Source organism: Dermacentor silvarum, chromosome 3 (assembly GCF_013339745.2).
Source record: "Dermacentor silvarum isolate Dsil-2018 chromosome 3, BIME_Dsil_1.4, whole genome shotgun sequence".
Lineage (NCBI taxonomy): Eukaryota > Metazoa > Arthropoda > Arachnida > Ixodida > Ixodidae > Dermacentor > Dermacentor silvarum.
Genome location: NC_051156.1, coordinates 114970002 through 114984462, shown reverse-complemented (window position 1 = coordinate 114984462; position 14461 = coordinate 114970002). Strand labels below are relative to the sequence as shown.

General features: G+C 45.4%; 1 protein-coding gene across 6 annotated transcripts in view; it reads left to right on the top strand.

Annotated features, from left to right (window-relative positions):
- LOC119445722 (ABC-type organic anion transporter ABCA8-like) overlaps positions 1-14461 on the top strand; it is a 136908-nt gene that overhangs the window by 4688 nt on the left and 117759 nt on the right. For 3 of the 6 annotated variants that reach the window (XM_049663550.1, XM_049663549.1, XM_049663548.1), the window contains exons 1-2: positions 7906-8051; positions 12568-12639. In XM_049663550.1, coding sequence (XP_049519507.1) covers positions 7941-8051; positions 12568-12639 — 183 coding nt within the window. In that variant the 5' untranslated portion in view covers positions 7906-7940. Of the gene's footprint in view, positions 1-7905; positions 8052-12567; positions 12640-14461 lie in introns of those variants that run through there. The other 3 variants (XM_037710005.2, XM_049663555.1, XM_049663556.1) reach the window with 2 other exon arrangements.

Here is a 14461-nt window from a genome sequence, read left to right as displayed (position 1 = left end):
ACCTCAAATGCCCCACTTAGGGGGTATTACATGAGGGGTAGGAAATTTATGACAGGAATATAAGTGTTCATGAGCATCCTAGCTTTAAAAAGAGGCCAGTTATCTTTGGCGGAACACTCTGAGAAAGATGGGATGAACCATGCGCAGAAGGTGCCAAGTTCGCTGTTAATATTTGCGCAGTCCAGGTTGTCGTAAAGAGTATAGATCATTTTAATATCGCTTGCACAAGGTGACGCAACCGAAAATGAGCCACGAAGAACTGCATTGTCGCTAATACCAGGAAGGTATTTTACAGTGAAGTACATTATGAGAGTTGGCCCCTTCGGGCAGATCAATGAGAGGGCGGGGCCGAATAATCTTACCATATAAGGCACTGTGCAACACAGCATGCGAAAGCATACAGCGGTGATAACTCAGATTACGGTGAGAGTCACCCAAATTGTATGCAAGAAGCGCAATCTTATATATATATATATATATATATATATATATATATATAGTTTTTTTTTGCTACAGTCCGGACTTTGCTCGCAGTGGTACACATTGATTCTTAAAATAATGCTACGCGTGACTATGCTGGAATTGGGAGCGGCAGCCCCATTACGACGACAGAGGAGAAGTGAAATTCTATGCTGGAATTGGGAACGGCAACGGTGCCAGCTGTGGAAGACGACAACGATGAACGCGTGAGCAGTGGCACGAGCGCGTTCGCGGGGTTGTCACATTACGTCACGCACTACGTCATGCATTCACAGAGAGACATCGTTTCAGACACAGGTGGCCGTTAAACCTAGCTCCGACGCGAGCGGCGATGTGCGTTTGCTTTTGTTGTTGGCTCTTTCACTCTCACTTTTTAGGGGAGAGTTTTTCCGCGCGGACGCCATAAAATCCCGGATCGTAGCTATAAACACCTTCGCTGGAAAAAAAAAGTTATTTTAGAAACTAGACGTGCAGTCTGAAGTTGATCGCACGACGCGTTCTATCAATGCGCAGAGTGCATGTTTCCATTACAGGCTGGCATGATCGCGCTGAAATAACAAGTTTTTTTTTTTTTTTTTTTTTTGTTACCGTCCGGACTTAGCTCGCAGTGGTACACATTGATTCTTAAAATAATGCTACGCGTGACTATATAGTCACATCGTGTTGTAGGCTATGCTTGTTTTATGTAATGTTTTATTAAAGGGGAGCTTTCTTAGCGTCTTTAACGCAGGCCCCATAAAACGTTTGTTGAACCGTTTATACAGCGAGGTAAAACATTCTAGGAGCCAAAATCACGATCTGATTATGAGCCACGCCGTATAGCGGGGAATCCGGATTAATTTCGACCACTTGGGGTTGTTTAACGTTCCCTCAATGCACGGTATCACGGGCGTTTTTCTTTCGCATTTCGCGCCCATCGAAATGCTGTCGGGATTCTGTCCCGCGGCACCTCGTGTATATAGCAGCGTTACAGAAGCAACCACGGCTGGTTATACACAGCGAGTTCGCTATCGAGAGAACGAACAAAGGGAATTGAAGAAAAATGACCTTGTGGCCGGCCTTCGCATCTATGCCCCACATATGTTATCGAGATTTTTTTTTTTTTCATTTCAGAACTGATCACGTCGCACGCGGAGAGTAAGAGCTGTCGATTACCATTCCCGAGTGATACCCGCACTTGTTACACTGGAGGTTGTAAAGCGCCGTCCATGGTAGCATACCGTAAGAATATTTTAAGAGGTTCGGTATAATAAGTGGGACTAGAAGAGAGAGTGTGTGTGATTGTAGAGAGGAACAGGCGCTATTGAAGTGTTGCCAAGTGATGGCGTGAGGAGGATATACCCTTCTCCGCAGCAGAGGATGACTCCATTGCCTCGGTACCAGCGTCCGCAGGTGACATTTTATTGCGAAAACACTCGAGGCGCGTGCTGTCACACTATCGACGGCCTATGCGCGGCCCCCCGCTTGGATGGTGAGAAGCGTATAGATGTTCTTATGGTCTGGAGGACTCCGGAGACGCTCAGTTCGTTTGGCTGCAAAAACAACGAATACAAGTGGACGTAAAGTCACGTTCTGTCACTCTGCCGCAGAGTGACACGCACGTCCGTGCTTTCCGTTGCACTTCGTCGACGCTGTCGTCATGTTCGGTCTACAACACGCCCATCAGTGGAGATGCAGGCCCTGTCCATTTATCGATGGCGTTGGCAGTCACTTGTTCCCTGGCCAGTTCCACCCATGCGCCTATAATACTCCTTTTGCTCCACACTTTTCTTTTTCGGCCTCACATTACATTCTAGATTCTTTTTCTTTTCTCTATTTCCTTCTCTTTTTTAATGGCAACTAAAATATCGGCGACCCGCCGCGGTGGCTCAGTTAGCTAAGCCGTTGCGCTGCGGAGCACGAGGTCATGGTATCGAATCCCGGTCGTGGCGGCCGCATTTAGATCGAGGCGAAATGCAAAAAAATTACTCCATCTCCCGCTAAAGGGAACCATGTGTGGATGCGAAGCAGCGGGGAGATGGTTAGCTTGAGCGGGAGATGGCTTCGCGGCAGCGGCCCGAGCGCTCATCGCGGCGCTGCACAGGAGAGAGAATGAGGCGCGCGCGCTCCGTCATTTTCATACCGCGGAACTACCGTGGCGCCCCCAGCGGAGTATGCAGCTGTCGCACCACCTGTCGTGCGCGCCGCTCCGGATTCCTAGAGGAGAGAAAGGGGGGGGGGGCGTAGGAGAGGAGAGAAAGGGGAGGGGACGCGCATGCGCTGTTGGCGTGTGGGACGCGGGCGCCGCTCCATGCAGTAGAGGATTCCTATAGGAGAGAAAGGGGGGAGCGTAGGAGAGGAGAGAGAGAGGTGGAGGAGACGCGCATGCGCTATTGGGGTGTGGGATGCCGCGGGACGCAGGAGGGACGGACAAAGCCCCCGCCATAAGCTGCTTCGCATCTAAAAACGCCCATGTGCTTGCGTTGTAGTGCACATTAAAGAACCTCAGGTGGTCGAAATTAATCCGGAACCCTCCACTATGGCGTGCCTCATAATCAGAACTGCTTTTGGCACGAAAAACCCAAGAAAGAAGAAGAAGAAAATATCGGCTATATATGCATATATATACCTTTTACAACGCCCTTGCCAACAGCACCCGCGGCATCGCCGTTAGCGCAGTCTCTCAGTGAACCTTCACACACACAGGACTTGTTGCTGGGATAGTTGGTTCATCTTATTCCGTAGTGTTTAGACGCAACCAAGAACGGAAAAAAATCAGGACAGTTTCATGTCCTGATTTTTTTCCGTCCTTGGTTGCGTCTAAACACTACGGAATAAAACTTCACACACACGCATGCCCGCTCAAGCGCTGTTTTGGCGTATACGCGTGCGTATTAACCGTGGCGTCCACGCCTTTGCACTATCATGAGTGAAAGAAAATATAATTGTATTTTAAGCATGAAATGCTTTTAGCTGCCGTTGTCGGCGACCTTCAAATGACCTTGAGCCAAAAGCCAGAGCCGTTATCCGGGTCCTCAAACTAAAACATCCGGGCAACCAGTCAAAAGGTTAAGAAAATGCGGTCTCTGGCCCCCAACCCTTTGTACAGGACCGCATTAAATACGCTAGTTACTGCCCAAACAAGTTGCAAAAAAAAAAAAAAAGATTGCTTCAGAGTTCTTCCTAATGTTTGTTCACAATCTCACTCAATCTGTAACTTCTGGTACGCCGAAGTTTTATTTTGTTATTTCCAATAGCAACCTTCACAAAGCAGATACAGGGCACCTTACACTTGATTGTCATCTTCTGGCGCTGAGACAGGGTTGCCTGTGCTCTTGTGAACGCCAGCGGTCCGGGAGTTCAGCGGCGCGGGTTTTGTGTCGCCTCGAGAGATTGCGCCACGCTGCGTGGCGCGCTTTTCTTCTATCTGGGCAGTGCGCTATGTCTCCCTGGCGTCGTTCGCTGCCTGTCGTTGTTGTTGTTGTTGCCTCAAAACATGGCTCGTACCCACGAGGGGGATTGGCCACACGGGAATCCCGCCTTCAGCCGGTTTTCTTCTTCTATCTGAGCCGCGTCCATATGGACCAATGCACAGTACGGCGTGCTGCGGTGTGGTGGGGTGCGCCGTTGCGAACATGCACTACACCAATTTTTAAATTGCGGAGTATCATCTCCTACCAGTCTGCTTTGCCGGTAGCCGTTTCAAGTTGCAGCCACATTTGCAGAAAGGCGTGCCCATTCCATCAGAGTGCCCGCGCGGTAACCAATTACGGCATTGAACTTGAGCGGATATATCGAGAAGTAATCTACATACGGAATGTTCGATGCCACCCTTACATATGGGGTATATCGTGATAGCCGCGTCATGCGATTCGACGACTACCGATCTTGCCTGTTGCTATCGCCGCCACCGAGCTGTTTAGAGGGCAGAAGCTCGCGCGATAAACTGCATTACAGTTTAGTCATCGTATCTACCTGTCTGAGCACGGTCACACGTGACGACATGAGTGCGAAAAAAAAAACGCTGTTCGTGTTGTTTGTGCATGTAAATATTGCATGGCGATAGCCAAGATGCGATGACATTGTGATGGCGACAGCGTGAGAACGTTCGAGAAGTATATATATATATGACAACTTTACATCTAACGACAAGTATTTGGCGATGAGAAAACGCGTAACTTATCGCGCACACCGTATACATGCATGCAACCATAGCGGTCAGTCTCGTTTATTTTTTTTATAATACCGCAACACACGTCACCCATGCGCGGACAAAAAGTTAATCTCAATATCACAGAATATTAAAGGAAGGAACGAATGAAAATACATCAGGCAGGTGCTAGTACACCTGAACTGCATATACGTCTGAACGAAAATACACACAGGCGGTGTACACTGAACCAATCAGATGCCTCGGTGTCTCGACTCAACTCAGATATATATCTCACGCTTGAAAATACAGCGCGAAAATACGACCAAACACGACGAAAGTAAATAGAACGGGACAGTATACTGGCCTTCCCATATCCACCCACAGTCCACCTCGTATTTCAAGCATGAGATATATCTGAATTGAGTCGAGACACCGAGACATCTGATTGATTCAATACACATGCCGTCTGTGTGCATTTTCGTTCAGACGTATGCAGTGGCTGTGGCGTTGCACTACTGAGCTCGAGGTCGCGGCTTCGATCCCGACCGCAATGGCCTCACTGCGACGCGGCGAAATTAAAAAAAAAACGAAAAAAAAAACGCTCATGTAGTTAGGTTTAGGTGCACGCTATATGAAGAGCCTCAGCTGGTCAAAATTAATCCGCAGACCCCCACAACGGCGTGCCTCGTAATCAGATCGTGGTTTTGGCGCGTGATAATCCAGAATTCAGCTTTCTGGCGCTCCCGTCGATATGACCTCACTGCACGTGGTCCCGTTACCTCTTCTCTCGTTCTGTAGTCTCGTTTTAACGCTATATTTCCAAGCATTAACTATTTATAGCCAAGCTGTCCATTCTGCTTCGGGTATCTGATTGGGTCTGTCAAGCACCCGGTTGCAAAGTGGAATATTTATTCAGATTTAGGGCATATGCAGAACTTAGCAAATTTGTCATGTAGAAAGAGGTTCCATAGTGTCCACAGGGGACCTCTGAAATGTGATACAAAGAAGGAAAAAAAAACTACTAAACAGGAAAAGCAACATATAGTAAGAAAAAATGTCGGACTTTCACCCGAAAAACGAAGCATCAATTGCGATAGCAAATTAGTAGAGAGCTATACGGAGTAAGGATAGTAGTCTTATAAGCTGTATAAACTTGGACATGTAGCAGCACCAGCAACGCGCAGAACTGTTGTCGACGCCGTCGGCGTTTCGCCCGCGTTCGCACCGAACGCGCGCGGCGTTGGTGACTTGCCGGTGCCTCTGGGGGCGGCTCGGAGGTTTTCGACGAGATCAGAACGGCGAAACTCGTCGAGCAGCGTCGGAAGTCTTTACAACCTTCTCGCCTCGCAACGTTTTTATATAAATACGCTTTTGGTGCCGCAGCTAAACGTCACCTCCCCTCCCTCCCTCCCTCCCTCCCGTCCCCCCACGGCCTTTCGTCGCCGTTGGACTCTATACGGAACCTCACGGTAACGGCGATGGCGACGACGACGCCGACGGCAGAAATCTGCTTGGAGCGTCCATATAATTGCTATCTCATTAAAAATATTGCTATAACAATACAAGCAGTTGACATATTACGCAAACAATAATAAAGTAATAGCACTTAAACACGCTAAGTAATTCATTAGCACGAAGTGACAAAGCTCAGGTTTATCTCACAAATTAACGTATGTTAATAACATGTCATTGGTTACAAATGAAATCGTAAAGCTGGCGTTTAAATGGCGACACTATAGAAACAGCAGATTTAATATTATGAGGCAAGAAATTGCACAATTCATATTAAAACAAAACCAACTCTGGGTAGCATACTTAACTTGGGAAGTAAAAAAATTAATGCGTAGAGAAAGACGTGTAACATTTGAATTAGTAATTTCTTGCATAATAACGAATTGGAGAAAGTTATGATCTTTAATTGCTCGATATGCAAATACGTAAACATTAAATTGCAGTAGGTTGTACTGCAGAGTATTTTGAGCTAATGGTGGTGCTCAGTAACACGAAAACGACGATTATTCCTATATATAGTAAGAATGCGGATGGCTGGATTTTGGACGTGTTGCAGGGAAGAAAGATGATAGTGATAGGTTTATCCTCGTGTAGTTATACAATAGCTTAGATGGCTATGGATAGACTCGTAGTAGTCATCAAAGTATGTATATCAAAATACCATCTAGCCTTGCGTAGCACCCTAATTCCGTAAAAAAGCTTTTCTTTGTAGTTCTTGGATGTGCAAGTTAATATTTAAGCGTGAATCAAGCTCAATTCTATGGAACGAACAATGATTAGAGGGACAAATATACCATCCGTATTATTAAAAAGTGGCATAACTTGTGTGTCAATTATAGACGTTGAATTAAACATTACGAACTTAGTTTTGGAAGGATTAATGAGAAGTTTAGTTTTAGCGCAACATGTGGTGACGTTTACGAGATCGGCATTAAGAAACGTTATAAGGTTGCTGAGATAATTACCCGAAGATATAAGAATAGTGTCGTCGGTGTATAGGATGCATTCCGTTGTGGTTAGACGTTTCGATAGTAGTAAATATATCACCCGACCTAGAATTGAGCCTTGTGGGACACCGATGCTAATTGTCTTTTTGTTGACTAGCAAAAAGACAACTAGTTGCTCACGATTAGACAGGTTATAATATGAAACAGTGTAACAGGGGTTCGGTCAATGCCGTAAGAAGAAGTTTAGATAAGCGAATGTGGTGAATAATGGTACCAAAGTTATAGTGAAATTTGAAAAAAAGAAGCACAAGAGAAACTGAACCAGCATAGTTGCACTTCGAACATAATATGCTTCTTAGTTGGATAAACAAGTAAAATACTTCTCTATACGGGTAACGTACGATGACAGTGGTAACTTACCTCGAGCATGCGATCCTTATTTTACTGCATTCACTTTTCGATGATTGGCTTTACATTTCCTCGCAACGTTGATGTCAAAGGACGGCCACCAGCAACGCAAGGAACAGGCGCGCTCTGTCTTGAAAGGCAACCATGGAAAACATACATAAAAAAAAGAAAATCAGTCTTGACCTAATTACGTGCACAGCTAGGTCGTTGCCGTGTCGACAGTCAATTCCTTTTCTAGATATCTCTTCTCTTTAGCTTCTCGCATATAGTGTATGCTACAGGTAGATTCTCAATCGGCCTGCAGGAAAAAAAAAACAGTGTAAAAAAAAAAACAAGAAAACAGAAGGACGTCATCGCGAGCATTTGCGTAACGCCTTACACACCGGGCGAAAGCAAAGCCGCGTGTACTGTAAGCACACAGCGCATACGAATTGAGCTGTCATTCGGTGCGAGTCGCAGATATGCGCCGGCAGCTGCGGCGTTACGCAGGAGGAGAAGAGTGCGTTACGGACGAGCAGTTTCAGCCGCTGTTGTTGGGATACCACAGCGAGTCGCCGGACCGAGTCAACAAGGTGCAGTTTGAATGTGCAGGTGTTGTTGTGCAAACGTTGTGCTCACGTTCATACATAGACAAAGCTGCGTGTTTTTCAAGCAAACGCGCGTAGTCTATAGACTATATAGCATACGGTCACGAAGTGCAGACGACTTTCGTCGACGTCTGCTGTTCCTCTTGGGTGTCCGCCGTGTATTATTTTCCAAGTAACTATTGAAATTTGTTCAAGCAGTTTTTCATGTTTGCCGCGTAACTTAAATTTTTCTATATATATTTTTTTCTTTCTTCGCCACTGTGCGACCTTTCGATTGATAGCCGGTGTTTGTGCTGTCGTTTTCAATAATTGTGTCCGTGTTGTGTACGCACGCATTTCCGGAAGGGGTCTATGAATAGCGAAATTGACGAATTGTATCGAATGCGAGCATTCGAGAAAAATTAGCATCGGATATCGGATCGAATACTGAATAGTTTCTCACTTCTAGACTAAGCGAAATATACATGTTTATGTGGGTTCTGGTAATTAGTCTTAATTATATTATTTGATGCATATATTCCTGTATAATGCCGTTCGCAACTGCACAAGTTCGGTCAACTGATGATCTTGTAAGTGAGGAACAAATGCCTTCAGTTATCTGGTACTTCACCAGGGCAATGACATGTAGCTTCTAACATGTAACGAATGCAACTTTGTGTTCTTATTACTTTGTGAGTTTTCTGTCATAGCCTGTTTTCTCGGGGTTGGAGCGGTGTCACGCCGCATAACACCGGCTTTTTTTTTTTTTTCATCTGCTCAGCCATGTGATGTCGAAGTGTTATTCATTGTATATACCTTCTATGTCTGAAATAATAAGAAAGAAAGAAAGAAAGAAAGAAAGAAAGAAAGAAAGAAAGAAAGAAAGAAAGAAAGAAAGAAAGAAAGAAAGAAAGAAAGAAAGAAAGAAAGAAAGAAAGAAAGAAAGAAAGAAAGAAAGAAAGAAAGGAACAGCATGTCGCCGGATACACGTAGATTGTTATGTTCGTTGGAGGAGAGAAGTGTGATGCCGTATAGCACTGCACGTTGTTTTAGTTAAGGCGATGCAAATGTGGTGAGACTGGTTAAATAATAAACTGTCTTGGGCCTTAATCGAGAGAGCGAATTTTCATGTAAGCTTTCGCAAACCAATGCATTCTTATTGAATGACTGGACAATATGGCGCAGAACTTATCTGCCCCGTGAGTTCGCTCAGGAACCGGTGCCTGTGTGCGCAACAACCGCGGCTCTCTTGCTGCAGAATCGTTCGGAATAGTGCTCACCTGAATCGATTTCCCTCCCTCGGGAATGCAATTAGGATTGTTATTCCTGATACTCGAGCAGAAATGGATATTCTACAATTTCGAACAGCGAAATATCAAATGGAATACTGATCAAATAGCAAAGATTTTTTCGATTCGTATTCGAAACTTCGGAGGTACACACAACCCTACTTTCTGCACCGTACACCCTTACCAATTTGCTCAACTTTCTGTCCTTCTGACTTAAAAACTCGGCCACGTGTTTTTTTATTCCCTTTTGTTCTTTCTTTTTTTTTGCGAAAGTTAACGTTATGGCGTGCACTGATTTTTTTTTTTTTTTTTTTTTTTGCCTACAATAAAAGTGTGCAGAGCGTGACGTGGTCTTCGTCATGTCACGCTCTGCAGCTTGTCTGTTTACATTCCAGCGTATGCGTTATGAGGTATTAAGTGCGCATTCGCGGATGTAGAAGCGACAGCATTGTGCGCTTTCGCACACTGCGATGTGTTGGCACTTTCTTTATAGGCAACATATCATATACATGAATATAGCGTCTCGCTAAATCTCAGTTTTTGGGTATATTGATGACGCCGTTTTGCAGAGGATACAAGAGCTAGGTATTATTACGGAACATTATGCGACCATCCAGTGCGGTAACACACCTCTGAAACGGCCAAGTTTGTCAGCACGAGTACACTTTGGCAAAGTCAGCCGTACACGAGGACGTTTCAGCTTTTCATAAGGCGCATGTTTACGTGACTCAGAAAATGGCATTCCGGATATGCGGAAAGAACGCATTCAGCACTCGAGAGGACAAAATTAAATTAAATTTAGGGTTTTACGTGCCAGAACCCCTATATGATTATGAAGCATGCAGTAGTGGGGGACACCGGATTAATTTAGGCCACCTGGGATTGTTTAACGCGCACCTAAATCTAGGCACACGAGTGGTAGTTTTTTTTTTTTTTTTTTGCATTTCGCCCCATCGAAGTTTGGGCACCGCAGAATGAATCGAACCACCTACTTCGAGTTCAGCAGCACAGCGCCATAAAGCCACTAAGCCACCGCGGCGGGCCCTTGACAAAACATACTCCCCATTATATACGTGTATTGAAGAACCTTATTCGCGTTTAATATGGGAGCAAAAAAATCACATAGTTACTACAAGGACGATGAACGAGCGAACAAAATATAAGCAATAACAAGCCAGTTCCTGTCTCCCACTTTCCTTTGTCCATTTAAGACTGACTTATATACAATACATGGTAGAGTTCCATTGTATTCCCCGCATTTGCACGATATTGGTTGATTCAGAGTGGCGATCCGTGACGGCGCAGCTTGGGAGAAGAGAACAGTCTGTTTGGTGCGGTGTGTTCATCCAGCTCTTTAGCAGCTATCGTTTAATTAGGCTGTCATCGGCAGGAAATGCCCTCCGCCTCCCAACATATATTAGAGCGCTGATTTCCTTTTGAGAGCGCAGCTCTTAGAGCGAACCGCTCCTGGCTTGAGTGTCGGCGTCCCTCGGCGTAACCGCGCGAACGCGCTCGTGCGTTCGTCGTCTTCCTCCACAGCTGCAGCTGCGATGCCGCTGATCATGCCAGCGTTTCCGTACTGCCCCCCCCCCCCCCCCCCCCCCTCTGCAAAGGCGCTGACGGCATTGGCTCACTGCCGGTCGGTGCGGTGATTTCGGTCTGAAACCGTCTCGGTGTTACTGCACCAGCTTCGAGACGAAATGCATGGGGGTTCCAATTACTTCCTTTTGATAAAAACGCTGTTTCATGCATTGAATCAAAAAAAGTAACTGGAACACCAACGCATTTCGTCGGACACTTTGGAGATTATTATCTCGAAACTGGTGCAGTCCACAGAATTCGTTCCAAGTGGATACGCCTTGCGAACTCGGCGGCTATAATTCGTAGATTTAAGTATGTGCCGTAAAATAATTGTATAAATGTCAGTTAGGGTAATTATGTTAATTATTTAATTAGGCATTTTGATTTCGCGTAGAAGTAATGGCCGCCTCGTCGACTAATTTAGATCGAGGGTTAGAATTGTGCTATCTGACACAGGCGATATTTTAAAATTTTGGACCTTCTAAAAAAATAGCACCCTGTATAAACCGATACGTTATAGGAATGCTCTCTTAAGTGTGAGACAGTGCGAGCTAATCGTGCAGGCAGCAGCGGTCACCATCAGCGAAGTTCAGGAGGGGTCATAAAGATAGCTTCGCTTTATGATTAGGGGGTTTACGAATATTCGAAATTTCCAACACGAATCAAATGGTTCGTGCTATTCGATTCGCATTGGATTCGAAAATTCTCTATTCGAAGTCGTCGAACATTCGGTTTCTTTCGAAAATGTGAGGCATAAGTACACTTCTTGACGTTTCGAGGGATACAGAACGATGGATTTGAAGGCTGTTCCGAATGGTTCTGCTGGAGGATAGCTGTGGTTGTTGCCGCAGAGGCAGAGTTTTCTCAGCTAATCGCACGGGTCTGATAACTTTTGATGAATTATTTCCTGCTCGTTTAATAAGAACGGCTCGCTTTTAGGAATGCTATATACGAATTTGTACCGATTCATTATTTGGCCAGTCTCATCGGGTCTGCATCCGTTTCAAACAGAGTGCGATTCTGTAGCATTACACTTCCCTCCTTAAGGGAACACCCTGTATTTCGTCACATGCTGTTCCCTTGCTTCTTTACTGCGCCATTGCCATGGTTTCCAGGATAATGTAAAATATGGATAATGGAAAACATTGACTCTAAGCAAGCTTCACGTTGCTTTCGAAATTAGAAAATATTCGACATTCGGATCGATATTCGGTGGTCATTTTTGTCGAGAATTCGTATTTGATTTGATTCAGAAATATCACTATTCGAACACCCTATTTAGCGTATATTTCTATAGCGTACAGTATGTGGTAATTTACAGTGGTATCTAAAGTACTTGGCCACGAGCTAATATAAACCAAATACAGTGGAACCCGGATATATCGAATCTGAAGGGGATCACAAAAAAGTTCGATATAGAGGTGTTTTGATATATAAAATAAGAATTGTACAGAAAAACTTTCAAGGGGATTTTTACTGCTGTTCGTTATACACAATAATTCGTTATAGTGGGTTCGATATATCTGGGTGCGACTGTATTGACGCGGGGATTTCTAGGTCTCTTTTAGTCGAAGCCCTAGCTCGTTGTAGCTCTTTTTAACCGGGCAGATCCGAATAATTTACCGGGACTTTCTACTCCCGTCTGTGCGCAGGCCCAAGCACGTGAAAATGGACCGGCAGCGGCGTCTCCGAAGCCGAGACCCAGGCGGCTCACCGGCGACAACGTAAGCGTGTCTCATTCTTGGCGTGCGTGTCATGCTGCGAACTGTTGCGATCCTAATGACGTCACAAATTCTGCCTTTGGTTTTTCCCCCTTCTTTTTAAGGTTACCGAAATGTCGCAGCTGACTGCAGGAGGGGCTATTCTGTAAATATCCACCTAGTGGACATGTCGATTTCGTCTGCTGCTCAAGTGATGATTGGCTTTCTCACGTGTACCTCAGCCCATGATCCTTCTCAGGTGTACTTCAGCCCAGCCAATCAGACATTCAGCAGCAGACGCAATGGACATGTCCACTAGATGGACATTTACAGAATACCCCCCCCCCCCCCTCCCCAGGAGAACTCTTAAATCATTATTTTTCTCTTCTGCTGGGTGATCTTGGTTTCCGCAGTCGAAAAAAAAAAGGGGGGGGGGGGGACTGAAATGACTTCGATTTTTTATTTTCTTGCGTTTATTGAAGGTAGCTATAGACCTCGAGACCCAAGAAAGAGTACTGGTATGCCTGAGCGCGCCCTGAATAATTTGCCGTAATAGCTTTTCTACGAACCAGTTTCGGTTTAGCTTCACAGGAGGTGTGTGCTTCGTGGCGTCATCACGCAGAAGGTGGTCACGTGGAAGCGTCGATCGGCGCCATTTTGGCACTCGCTCGTCTGCTACGCTGCTACACGCGCAACGATCCACGCACTCAAATAACGTGTGACCTATAACGAATATTCAACATTTGAATAGTTAAACTTAGCTAATTAGCTATGCATTCGCTCTCCAAAATATGGCGTGAGTAACTCACGTCATCTACGAGCAAGACGCAGTTCATCTCAATCGACTGAGGTGCACAACATTTTCAAGGTTCAAGTAAAGTGAAGTTACGTTCTTCGTGCCCGTTCGTCGCATGCAGCGCTGCAGAATCAAAGGTCAATAATCGCCGACTCTCGAGGTTTATTAGTATCTGATCTTCTTCGTTCATCGTAAAAGGTGGCATCGTACATAGCTGGTAAAGCAAAGCAATCGTTTTGCTCTCGATTATATTCTTGCAACGGCGTGTAACATGCTCTATACGCACGAGTACGTGTGTTCACAGCTTCTGTATATAACTACGGACACCGGTGGCATAAAAGTTACAAACAGGGATAAGATGCGCCGCAGGAAGGCTGACCAACGTTTCGATAGAGGACGTATCTTCGTCAAAGGCACCGGAGATAAGACGAGAAGCAGATAGCCGTTATGAGCTGCACTCCTCCAATCGTCTTGACGTCCGTGGGGGTCCGTCGCTGGAATCCTTGAGTGGCGCTTCGCGATTATTTTATTTAAAAAAAAATAAAGATAAGAATCACAGTACACCTTGAGGATTCGAACTCCGTACCTACGGATTCACTGTCTCCCCAGTGCAGGGTGGCGCACAGGATATTTATCTTCCGGTTAAACCTCCCCACCTTTCGCATCTCAGTTCTCGTTATCTCTTTCTCTGCAGTTTGTCTTAATATTTCCCTGCAGCGTTCCTTTAAGGCAGTGACCTCATCGTGTTGTCCTCGCCGAAAGCGTGCACACAATTGCTTTTGTGAACGACGGCCGAGGGTCTGTTTTGTGGTCATTCTTAGAGGACGACAATCGCAGTGCCGCCTTCTACACAGGGCCGACCTTGAGTCAATTTTTCTTCCGAACAGTGCCGCCGTGCATGGAGCTAACGGCGAAGAGGGACCCCAAACTGTATCTTGAAGAAAAATTTTTGCCTTGCAGTGTTCAAATAAACTTGTCCAGTCGTAATTTATTGAAAAGAAGTACCTGTTGCAGAGGGCATGCAGGGAGAATATGTCTATGTTATCCAAA